We start from the raw sequence: 12,648 nt of genomic DNA, 5'->3' as shown, positions 1-12,648 counted from the left end.
AGTATAACTGTGTACGAGCACAGAGCCCACCTTTAGCTTTGTGTTGAGGTATGTATTAGGTTTCAATAATCTTTCTCCTCACAAGCCCCCATTCATGCAAGTTAGAAGAGCACATCCATCTGTTTGTTTCAGAGCCACTATTGCACTGATCATTTGTCCATCCAGGCTGCTTTGATTAACATTTCATTTCACATTCACGATTTCACAGATCACAGTCAGAAATAAACCCAGCAAGAACCAACAGTAGTGCTCTTGTGAAATGTAACGCAATAACCAGAGATCTATGGCAAAAACTATCACTCCCAGAGGTTTTGCTTAACAATATAATAGAAAATTAGCTATGAATAATAGGTCCAACACTTGCGTATGACTTAAGAGTTATTTGTTAATCCCTTGAGAAGAAATAAAGAGCTGGGCTGGCTCTTTATGTTGACAGCAAAAGAAACTCATTTTTTACAGCGAATTCTCGTGGTCTCTCTTGATACCAGGAAAGCAAAGCATATAGTTATTCTTACCATCTTACCTTCTGAGAAGCACAATTTCCTAGTTACATAAACTTAGATTTGACATGATCTTTAATCACTTTTTACTTTGAATAATGCATATCTTTGTAGTTTTTGGGTTCTAGAAACGACAATGCTCCTTTACACCATCATGATCTCTTCTGATTTGGGTTCTTTTTATACAAAGGAAAACGGAAAACCTCAGCATCCCTCTATCCCATTGTAGTGTCCTCATCTTGGCAGCACAACTATAAGCATCTTTAGGTCTGACTACATACTTCAAATCAGCAGCAGCTACAGAGTGCTTCTTGGGAACAGGGGAACATTTCCTCCACCTCAATCTACAGCACATAATTTAAAAATTCTTCAGAGGATGATTATCTGCATTCAGTCAGCAGAAACTAAGTAAATTCTGATACTAGTATGGATACTTTCATAAAAATAAAATGAATAAAATTATGTTTAAATGTTTTCCTGACCTCTTGTACAGTTCACTCTGTTTAAAAGATGAAGGGTTATACTCCAACAAACTCAAGTATAATTATAGTTTTGAACTAAAATTTTGTGGGTTTTTTTCTGATATTATTGAAAAGAAACCCTTAATAGAAAAATATGGGGAAAAGATCAGATAAAAACTTCTGCAAAATTTCTCACAAACAAAAGACCAATAGCAGAAGTTTTGTAGTTGCAAAGCACACAGGGCACTATGCTTCTCACATTTGTACAGTACTTACAGTCATCAGTCATTCAATACATAGCAGTTGATCAAAAGCATTGCTTCTTTCTTAGAAATCATTAGATTGTGATTTTTCTGTGTCATCTTTCATGCTCTAATCCTTTACTTAGAAGATGAAGTTAGTCTCAGCTTTCATAGTCATAAAGCTTCCAGCCTTACAGTTGCAAAGATAAGTTTGAAATCAAGTCAATATTTTCTAAAATAAAACAAACAAAAATACAACATAACCACAAAGAAAAGCTGACTCTCACCCTTTAGTTTCAACATTATGATGTTTGAACAGATATAAGGGGGTTTAAAGGCTTTTTATCTACGTGTTTGGTTTTTAATACTTATTGATAAGCACAGGTGAGACCTCAATCTTCTGTTACAACCATCCACAGGCACTAAAAAAGACCTTACCTCTCTCCACAAGTGACTGAGCAGATTTTTGCATGATCTTGTAGTTCATGTCAGAATTAGCAAAAGTAATACTACAACTCTTTATCTCTTGAGCAACTGTGGTTATCTACATTCATAGTGTATCATCAAAGTCTGTTCCAAAATGAATCGTATCTTTACATATTTTTCTTTTTAATGCTGGAAAAGTTGAAAGGTGAGTATTATGCTTTTAATATTTGCATACATTATGATAATTAAAACAGAAATGCTAATTATTAATATAAAGTGTAAAAACTGCTCAGCAATCAAGCTAATGAACTGTAGCATGTTTGATCGAGTAGTAAAAAGTATTGCATCAAAATGGATTCTCTCAAAGATTCATACCAGTGTTCAGTATTGGAAGGAAAGCATGGTAAATAAAATTCCATCAGGAGACTACCTTCAAAGGCACACTCTTGTCCTGAACTAATTAGTTATTTGATGTAGAAGGACTCACAGTGGTATTCCCTTGGCCAAAAATGATTTTCGTACCAGGATGTACTTCACATGACCATTTAAGTTAATTCCTATTTCTTTACTACTTGGACACAATGCCATTGAGCTTATGAGTATTACATTTCTTACAAGGAATCGGGCTGTTTGCAGCCACTTCTCTCTACTGGCTGCAGGAGACAGAAGAATGCAGATTCCTTCTTCCTCCCGTGGCCCTCAGTATACATCTCTGTCAGCTCCCTGTATTCTTTTCTTTCCTGAAAGATTTAAGAACAGCAATTAAGTAGAAAACAATTTTTGCTGTCAAGTTCGGTTTGCTTGCAAGTTTCTTGCGCTCAGAAGAAAATAGTGTTTCTGAATGGAAAAGGTATAAACAAAACATTCTGTAGAAGTTTCAACATTTGTAAACCATCATCAGTTGTCACGTGCTTCTTTTTGGCAGCATGAGCATTAGTGGCTACTCTCACACAGGTGCTTTGACTCCTCAGGAGCAGGACTGGGATGAGAGCCTCTTCAAATCCCTTTCCTGCATATCACACCTCCAGGCCCAGACACAATCCATCCCTTTGTCTTCCTGTGCAGAGGTAAAAATATCCTGGAACTAATGGCCTCCAAATGATGCAACATTTGGTTGCAGTAATTACATAAAGACAACCATGTTTATGAAGATTTTGGGAACTGGAAAGGTAGGGGCAGAAGGAACAAAACGTTTTTTTACCCATTTAAACCAATTTAGTGCTGACATTTATAACATCACAGTTTGAAGCCCCTTTATACTGCCTGTGAAAATAACGAATGAAGAAGGGAAAAGAAAGCTATTTTCTCATATTCTAAAAAGGGATGAACAATATAGAAAAACATAAGGAAGTGTATTAAGATCCAAATGGGAAAAATATTACATGAGTATTTCTTTGAGTGTAAATAGGTAAATGAAATTCAGATTAAGATTAAAAAAGTTTGCTAAAATATAACATTTACTGTGACCAGGAACAGCTGGTGTTCCTAATATTATCTGCATCAGTACCAAGAGAGATTTGTTGTGTTTATTTCCTATCATGTGACCATTCCAGTTTCACTCTGCTCTGCAGCTGTCCCCGGTAGTGTGTAATGCAGGCTGTCTTTGTTTTAAGTATTTGGTACACAGCACAAAGTCAAAACAAGTCACTGAACTTTCAGAGTAAAACAGCCTGGTGTACCAAGGCCACTGTTTGCCTACGAGCTGCTTAACTGGTTATGCAGGCTTTATAGTAGCACATGTAATAAAATGGTAATGTTTAGAGAGTAAATACGTTTCATTTTTATAAAATACATACCGTGTCCGTGCTATACCCACTGCAAAAAAAAAAAAAAAAAAAAGGGAAAAGTTCTAATATCTGATACTTTAAACATAATTCCTTATTGACAGACACAACAGCTTGGAGAACTTTTGATAAAAACGTATATAACTGCAGTAGGCCAAAGTACAAAGAAAAGAACTGCTTATATTTCAAACACTAAAGAAAATGGAGCGTTGCTTTGAGTTTAGGTAAGCAACAGCTTAGGTTGTCGTACATTTTGCTTTTAATCCTACAGCTCCCACATGAAGCACAAGAGACACTCATGAAATAGGCCCAAAACCAGTTGTTGTCTGTAGGCCTTGTAACTCACAGTAGAAATGGACTTCTAAAGCAGTGACCTATTTAAATGCTTTTAATGTCTTGGATTTTAAACTTTCCGTTTCCTACAACAAAAAAATTCTGATAATCTAAAGCTAAATTTGCTTTGCTTTTCAGCAGGTTGCATTGCTATTTGTGAAGTTAGTTAGGGGATATTAAAAGCATGAGTGGTTATAACACACTCTCATTATTCATCCGGTAAACAGTGACTTCTCACATCTGTAAGAGAAACCATTTCAGCTGCAGACTGCAATTAATCAAGAATGGTTTCTTTCCACTTTCACTGCTATTAATGCTACGTTATGGTGCACTCCATACAGGAATTCAGGTAATAGCAGAGTCTCTGGGAAGAGAAGAGTAGGCCCACTTCATACAGAGGAATGAATTTAAACTGACACTGCCATCGTATATACGCTTACACCACAATAAAAGCTTGGTCTGAGTTTTGGTCATGCAATTGGGTCTGCAGTTCCCTCACATGAACCACATCTGTTCCAAGCAGAACAGATCTGTTGATTGAAACATTAATTAAGATTCAAAGAAGAGGTTTTCATCACTTTATTCCCTAATAACAATATTAAAAAAGGCTGAAGACAGTGGTCTCAGAAGCTAGGAGTATTACATTATACTCTTGACTATGAGACTCTCCTTGCTCATTTTGTTATCCACCATACACTTTCTTTAAACCAAGAAAGTGTACTCTCATTTCTGTAACCTACTCTTGGCCCATTGTTCTTTTTTTCTCTTTCTACCCAATCTTTCTAAGCACTGCACTGCTTATCTTTCTGCAAACAGTTTACTGAAGATTAAGTGAAGTTAACAATAGCACTCAAAATTGCAATTGTGGAGCAGATTAGAAACACAAAATGGCTTGAAAACAGGGAACTATAAAACTTTACAGTCATTTCATGAGCTGAATTATTCAACTAGAAGTAAGCCTGAAGTCCTGGAGTTTGTGCTTCTTACCCACAACTGTCATCCATAAATTAACCACATGGACTGACCAAAGTCAATACTGCATAGATCACTGCTTTAGAAAAGTAGCAGCGACGGAATCTCTTGAGACAGAATTTGTGGTTTTGTCTGAGAAGGAACAGTATGGTATAATGAAAAAAGAGTGACAGCTTATTGTGGAACTGAGCACACAGAGAAACGCTTTTCCAAGTATGATGGTTCTGTAGAAAGACAGTTTTGGAACTGACAACTTTTTGAAAAGCAGTATTCTTGTGTGGAGCTTTCAGCATCAGCACTGCTGCAGAAAGCTTCCAGTATCATATTCAAGCATGGAAAATTTTCAATACTGCCTTCCTTGTTGAAGGATGGACAGATGTTAAAGACTACAACTGTTTGGTTTGTCATGCTGCCCTGTGTTATATGACATAGCATGATGTAACCTTCCATGTTTATATTTAATTGCACAAAAGCTTTCTTTTTCAGAGAAGATAATCTAGGCAAAGGATGTTTTAAGAAGAATGCAGAGCAAAACTTGAAACAGCTTCTTTCATCCGTTTGATTAAATCATTTGAAAGACAGGCAGGTCTCATTTTTCCCATGCCAGTAATGGCACTTTCTCACCCTACCTGCTTTTCTACAACCATTTTCTTAAGAGTAGACAAGAAAAAACAATTCAATAGAAAAAATTTCACTGCAATCATATCCGATAATTTCCAGCGACTGTTCCAAAGTCTTGTTTTTACATGAACTTATAATACTAATATTAAGAGAAAGAATTAAACATATCTTACATAGATATTTTGTTTTGTTTAAGAACTGCCAGAATATTTTATTTTTAAGGGTAAGATTTGAGATATTCTGCTCCGCTTTCCACTGCTAGGAATTGTCTCTGATGTAACTGTCCTGCTTACTTTTCAGCAACACGCTCCCTGAGTTCATGATACAGTATGTTAGAAGCACCGGAATTTGGAGAACTGTTTCCCAAAAGTTGGTGTAGCAATTCATTGTCTTATTAATTGCATTTGTGAGTAATCAAAAGCAGAACTGATTTTGATGAAGTTAATCTACATTTTCGTATAGCTGTAAAACATGCGGGAGGCAAGACTACTTTGTTCTCATTTGAATGGCCTGATATGGAGAGTTCTGGGTATGTCTGGCAAATAATTTTTCTTTTTTTCTTCATCAGACCTACTAATGGTTGTATGATGATTCATTCTGCATATATTAGTATTCTAGGATCTGCTACAAAATGTCTTCATTAACCAGAAAACACTCTGCAATAAACTGTCATATGCAGGTGGCTCACCACAAAATAAATAACCATCTGGCAGCTTAATTCACTAAACAAAGTCACGCTTTCCAAGTAATAATTGAAGTAAAACCATTTGTAAAGGCCACACATAAAGAAATAAAGCACTCCTCACAAAGTGGCTCTAGGCCTTCACTGAGTTCACCGCTACAGAACTGACAGCATTATTTCACTATGGAGAGGTAATGGGTTGGTTTACAGCAATAAAATACTGGAACACGGGACATTCCCTGCATAAATGTTTATTTTAGAAGATAGGCGGAAGCTTTGTTTGTAGCTTACATGCTATTAAAAGGAATAGCCACAGAAGTTAGGTGCTATAAGAGCTCAGATAAGCAGCTTCTGACAGGCTTTGACATCTGCCAAGGGAACACACACCTCTGCACAGATCTGCCAATTCACCGCCCAACCACACTCCTTTAAAGAGGGTTCTGGGCAACTTCTTCCGGTTCACACTGCCTTTCAGGGCTTCATTTTGAGCAAACAAATAAAGATTAATACACAAGAGGGACAGAGGAGGCATTTGTTCCCATATTAGCAATGTTCTGTGGAAATGTATCTTTGTTAGAATGAAGAAAGATGAGCTTGAAGGACTGGGCCTGATAAATGCTACTTGTTCAATGCTTCTAATGCTGAGCAGATCTGGAAAAGAAAGGACTTTGGACATAGGGTCAGACACGTCAATCTTATGCCCACAACTGGCCTGTGCGCAGGATAGGTCAGGGTCTTTTCCTGTTCCAGTTTAAAAGCTGTTATTATTTTTGCTGTTAAAGGAGATCAGCGCACCCTTAGTAAGCACAAGTGGAGCACTAGAGCTACACTACAGGAGCACTGCAAGTACACTTGGAAGAAGCAGGAGCATCGGGAAGCGCTGTAATTTCAGGCACACTCATCTGGAGGGATGCTAACCGGGGAGCGAGAGATGGGCAGAAGGAAACCACTATCGGCAGGACCCAAATTGCAGAGCAGTGGCGCGAACCGCAGCGGAACAGCCGCCCTCGCTCCAGAAGCGGAGGTTTCCCGGACACGAGGGGCCGCGATCCCCCGGCGCTTCCCCTACGACCACGAGCGCTCAGCGGAGCCTCTCCAGCCCTCTACCTGCCGCCCTCCTCGCGGGGACGGAGGGAGCACACAGCGTTCCCCTTCGCGGACCCCGCGCGGGCAGCAGGGCTGAGCTTCACCACGCCGAGAGGAACAACGCGCCACTCAGGCCTCAACTCCCCTCCTTTTGCGCTCTACCCGGCATTGTATATTTAAACCACGCTGCAGCATCCCGCTCCGCCCAATCACAGCGCGCGCAGATCCCGGCGGCGAATGGCAGCCGTCCCCGCGGTTTTTTAAACCGTCCCTCTCCACCAATCGACGCCCGGCGCTCTTAGCCCCGCCCCCCCGCTCTCCTCACCCCAACCGGTTCCAGCGAGTATGAGAGCTAACGACTCCCCGCGCGCGACCTAACCGCGGAGCTGCTGCGGCCGTGACGTCACAGCGAGGCGAGCGAATCCGCGGCGGCCGGAGCCGGGCCGGGCGGGGCCGCAGGCAGTTTGAACCGGCGCGGCGACCAATGGGAGGCGGTGGGCGGGCTCCGAGGAGCGGCGGCTCAAGTTGCTGTGGCGGGTAGGGGCTGTGGAAAACAAGAGGCTGTAAGTGCGCCGCCGGCAAACCAGTCCGCAGGAGCCGCGCAGGGAGCAGGGCCCGCGTCGCCAACGCTAAACCCCCTCAGCCAGGCAAGGCCCCGCGGCCGCCGCCGGGTTCTTGAGGAGCGCGGCCGGGAGGGACCGAGGCGGGCGGAGGAGCGAGTTAGCGGGCGGCGCGCGGGGCGGGCGGCGCGGGGCCGGCGGCGGGGCCGGGCGGGAGGGGCCGGGCCGCGGGGAGGGCGGCGGGGCGGCACGGAGGGCAGGGAGCGGGCGGGAGCGCGGGGCTCGGCGGGGAGCGGGCGGGTGGCGGCGGGGCAGGGCAGGGCAGGGCCGGCCCCGGGCGGGGCGGGCGGAGCGGTGGGCGAGGGGCGGGAGCGCGGCGGGGCCCGCCCGGTAGTAGCGCCGCCCTCACCGCGCCGCTCCCGCCCTCCTCTGCAAGGACCCGCCGCCGAGCTCGCCATGGGCAAGGGCGACCCCAACAAGCCGCGGGGCAAGATGTCCTCGTACGCGTACTTCGTGCAGACGTGCCGCGAGGAGCACAAGAAGAAGCACCCGGACTCGTCAGTCAACTTCGCCGAGTTCTCGCGGAAGTGCTCGGAGCGGTGGAAGGTGAGCCCGGTGGAAGGGCGGCTGCCGAGCGGCCGAGGGGGCGGCGGGGCTCCGTCTGATCCCGCCCCCGACGCCTCTCCATTGCCTGTGTCTGCAGACGATGTCCAGCAAGGAGAAAGGCAAGTTCGAGGAGATGGCCAAGGGAGACAAAGCTCGCTACGACAGGGAGATGAAGAATTACGTTCCTCCCAAAGGGGAGAAGAAGGGAAAGAAGAAGGACCCCAACGCTCCTAAAAGACCACCGTGAGTGTTTTTGGGATTAAAAAAAACCCACAGCATACATTCAGCTAGCCTCTTACTTGCTTAAACACCATTTCTTTTTTCAGATCTGCTTTCTTCCTTTTCTGTTCTGAACACCGTCCAAAAATCAAAAACGATCATCCTGGCTTGTCTATCGGAGACACGGCAAAGAAGTTGGGTGAAATGTGGTCTGAACAGTCGGCCAAAGACAAGCAGCCCTATGAACAGAAGGCTGCAAAACTAAAGGAGAAGTATGAAAAGGTACCGTGAGAATAATGCAACAGTCATTAGCGTTGCAGAAGTCCTGGTAAATATGACTTCTGTTTTGCCCCTAACCTGCTTATAGTTCACAATTCTAGGCTTCCACATGTGTGGAAAAGTATGGCAAGGAACCCTTGTAAGACTGAAGGTGGTTTTTTATATATTTAAGGATTTTATAAGTGCTTTCCTTCTAGAAAAATGGGTCACCTACTTGGAAAAACATGCAATCATGTTCCAAGGCACTGTGTTTGTAAAATTCATATAACTGTGTGGATTAATGTATGTTCTCTCACCAGAAGGTGAAAACTAAGTCCTAAGGTTGAAAACCCACTTCTCCACACAGACTGCAGCATTAAATTATTGTGGTAGTACATGACTGTTGTCAGAGTTCCATCACCAGCAACTAAGCAGCATCTTTCTTGCAGGATATTGCAGCGTATCGTGCCAAGAGCAAGAGTGATGCAGGAAAAAAGGGCCCAGGTAGGCCTGCAGGATCGAAGAAGAAAGCAGAACCAGAAGAAGAGGAGGAGGAGGAGGAAGATGAGGAAGAGGAAGAAGAAGAAGAGGATGAGGAGTAAATGAATGCCCTGCTGTAAAGATTTATGCTCAAAATCCAATATTTTGCTAAGAATGTGAACTCAAGTGCAGCTCATTGTTAGCTTCAGTATAAAAATCTGTACAGATTGTGTATAGGTAATGTGGTTCTTTGTAGGGAGACCTCTATTTCTAAAGTAAGTAGTAGCTGAGTGCTGCTACAGTTCAGTTTTAAAAGAAAAAAGTTGTGGAATGTTTCTGCATATTTAATGGTTTTGTTGAAATTCAGTGAATGATAGCCAGGTGTTTGTTTTTTTTTTTTTTTAGCTAAGTAAAATAAAGGAGGTAGCTTAATAGCTGATCTTATATTTTGTAGTATATTCATTGTATTACTTTTTTTAACAATTTTGTAATAAAATGTTGTACATGATTATTGTTGTATTTGTTATGCCTGAGAGGGAGGGAGCCTTCTCCCAGTGATGTACTCTAAGCTTCTGGAATTTAGAGGATCTTTTTTCTTTACATCATGCTCTCTCATACACGCTACCTTTAGTCACAGTTGATGTTTTCCCCCTATGCTGGTATTTGCCTGTATCACCTTCAGAGTTAAAAATCTTATAGTTTTAGTGCTGAAATTGGCTATACCTGGATTTCCATCCAACCCTTCCATCACCCTCAAAAAAAATTATCAAAACCACCCTATTGAATCAGAGATTTTGAAGGTTTGCCTTTTGTTAGCTGAGAAATAAGCGTTAGGAAATATCCTACTGTCCCTATCAGGAAGGCTGGCTGTTGGACAGACGTGCTCAGAGGCATGTCTGTCCTGATGTTCCCCACCTTCCTTCCCTCTCCCCTTGGCCCCAGTATAAGTGACTTGTTATAAAGGACAGAGCTTGTGAAACACCAAGAACAATTTTGGAATGATCTCACATACAGAGAGTTAAGATTCCTACAAAGAGGAGGAGGTGTTTTTAAAGAACACCTGCTCCTGATACTTTATTAGCTGTAGAGTTAACAGCACCAATTACACTGTTTCATGGTCTTCCCAGAGTTTTACTCAAACTTGGCATGAATATATAATGAATAACATCTCTAGTTGTCTAACAGTATTTCCACATGGAAAACTGAAGGTTCCATAGCTAAACTAATATACTCCATTTAATTTGTTGAAATAACAGGTTAAAAAAAATCCTTTTAGTACAACTTGAAAGCCCAGTGCTGACAGTTACTTCATGTCTAGAGAGTAGGTGTTATAAAGAGCATGGTTGAGATTTTTTTTTTACATCTATTGTCCAGCAAAAGTTCTGAAAAATGGGAAAAATAGTCACTTGTATAGATGTCAGATAAAAAATGGTTTCAGCCCATCACCGTGGTACATGGCACGCTACATATTCATGAAAGCATGGAAATAAGGTAGCTAAAGGTAACTCAAAATGTTTCATACTGAAGTAGGGTATTAAGGTCTGAAGGCCTCGAAAACCCAAAGCTGCACTGTGTGCTCTTTAGTGCAGCTTTTGCATTTCCAGAGAACCTTTGTCCTTATCTCCATATGCACTTTATAATACTCTTCCATATCCATACAATTCTCTTTGACAGGATGATGTAGCTGAGACTACGCTGGTATTACTCTTTGCATCTTCTGTTCAGGTTTTCCTGTAGAAACTCCCCATCGCCTCCCCTGAATTCTCAGTGGGAATGATGCAGTGACCAAAGATAATCAGTAATTTTTTGAATAGTACATTGCCCTTTTGACAAGAAGGGTGCTGAATACAGATTAAAGGCACGGAAAAGAGCATATGGAATCACTACCTTTGATTGAAGCTTTAAAAAGTGTGGTATGTAAGATCAGGAGCTTCAGATAATGCCCATCTGTGGACACTAAAAGAAGCAGTGCTGGGAGGATCCAGCAAGTGATCAAAGAAAAATGTTCAGAAAAGGCCACAGTAGTTTGCATAGTTAAAAAAGTGGAAGTTATTTCCAAACCTGTAAAACAGAAGAAACTCTCACTCTGACAACCAGATGCAGCAATATGCAGCAGGGAAAAATACGAGCAGGACACGTTGAAAAAATACATGGATTAATAACTTCCATAAACGTAAGAACTAGGAGGCCCTACCAAACAGTCCTTTGGGACGAAAGATGATTATGATAGAAAATCAGTGTTCAGAGTAGATTTCAGGAAAATAAAGTCTTTTTTTTTAAAAAAAAAAACCTTGTAGAGGAGTTTCAGAAAGTTCTCATGACGGAATTTTTAATGGAGGAGGCATGGTGGAGCATCTGTCTCAAATCCAACTGTAAAAGGTTTTGAAATGAAATGACAGGACAGATGGTATTCATCCCTGAGTTCTAAAGAAACTCAAGGATGAAATGGCTGAACCTTTAGCTGTACTTTATGTATGTTTTTTTCACTTAAAGCTGCCTTAGCACTGGAGGAATGGAAGGTCACAAATACGATGCTAATTTTTAGAAAGTATTCCTTGGAGATACAGGGCACTTCAGACCAGTATATCCATATGGCGAGCTATGAAGTTCTTATAGCACAGATGAGAATTTCTAGATCACGCACTGAAAATGAAGCTAGGGAGATCAGGTATGTCCACTCCATCTGAATTTCTCAACAGACCCCTCATAAAAGAAAGGAAGCCGTCACTGAAGGTCTTAACAAGTGACTGGTTAATACACAGAGACAGAATAGGACCTAGTTGTCAGTTTTACCAGTGGGGGAAAAATCAGCTGTGAAAACCCATAGGCTATTTCTGGAGGTTGGGCAAAGGGCTAGTGAAGACTTCAATATACATACGTGAATGATTTGTAGAAAAGTGGTGAACAGTGCTGCAACTGAGATGAGAGTTAACTGTGAAGAACAGCAAAGGCAGTGTGAAGAACTGCAAAGGCAGCAGGATTTAAACAGAAGGCAAAATATGTTGTTAATACAAAATACACGACAAGTTAATATGTGCTCCCCAAACACATGCAAAGGGGAAAATGGTCTAATGTTTATATCACTGGTAATGAGGATGGAAAATAAGCTACATCATACTAGTCTAGAGGAGATGCTGGAGCTATAATAATTCTGTGAAGACTAATGGATAAAACAGCATGTCAAGCATTAATAGTTAAAAGAATTTGGAAGAAAAAAAAAAAAGAACTGTTTGTGAACACATTATCTTCTTCCTGAAGAAATGTAAGGTTTCATTTTCCTTAGACCAACTTCTTGAACAAAACCTATTTAGAAAGTTGGTCTTACTTTTCCCAAGAGAATCCTATGGTCTGAAGCACAGTAAATATTCTTTGTTTTGTTTTGTTTTCAAAAGGAAGACCTTAACCAACACAGCTATGG

General features: G+C 41.6%; 1 protein-coding gene across 2 annotated transcripts; it reads left to right on the top strand.

Moving 5' to 3' along the window:
* Window positions 1–7,594: 7,594 nt before the first annotated feature.
* HMGB2 (high mobility group box 2) lies at window positions 7,595–9,755 on the top strand. 2 transcript variants are annotated; one of them, XM_048943586.1, is made up of 5 exons: window positions 7,595–7,754; window positions 8,104–8,273; window positions 8,371–8,516; window positions 8,600–8,774; window positions 9,200–9,752. In XM_048943586.1, exons 2-5 carry the CDS (start codon window positions 8,124–8,126, stop codon window positions 9,350–9,352), a joined length of 624 nt encoding a protein of 207 aa, XP_048799543.1. In that variant the 5' UTR covers window positions 7,595–7,754; window positions 8,104–8,123; the 3' UTR covers window positions 9,353–9,752. The 2 variants fall into 2 exon arrangements, with proteins under 2 accessions (XP_048799543.1, XP_048799544.1); XM_048943587.1 differs by having other exon boundaries at window positions 7,620–7,670; window positions 9,200–9,755.
* The last annotated feature ends 2,893 nt before the right edge of the window (window positions 9,756–12,648 follow it).

This window comes from Lagopus muta, chromosome 4 (assembly GCF_023343835.1).
Source record: "Lagopus muta isolate bLagMut1 chromosome 4, bLagMut1 primary, whole genome shotgun sequence".
Classification (NCBI taxonomy): domain Eukaryota; kingdom Metazoa; phylum Chordata; class Aves; order Galliformes; family Phasianidae; genus Lagopus; species Lagopus muta.
The sequence above is the reverse complement of the archived record's forward strand: the minus strand, read 5'-3'. Positions and strand labels throughout refer to the sequence as shown.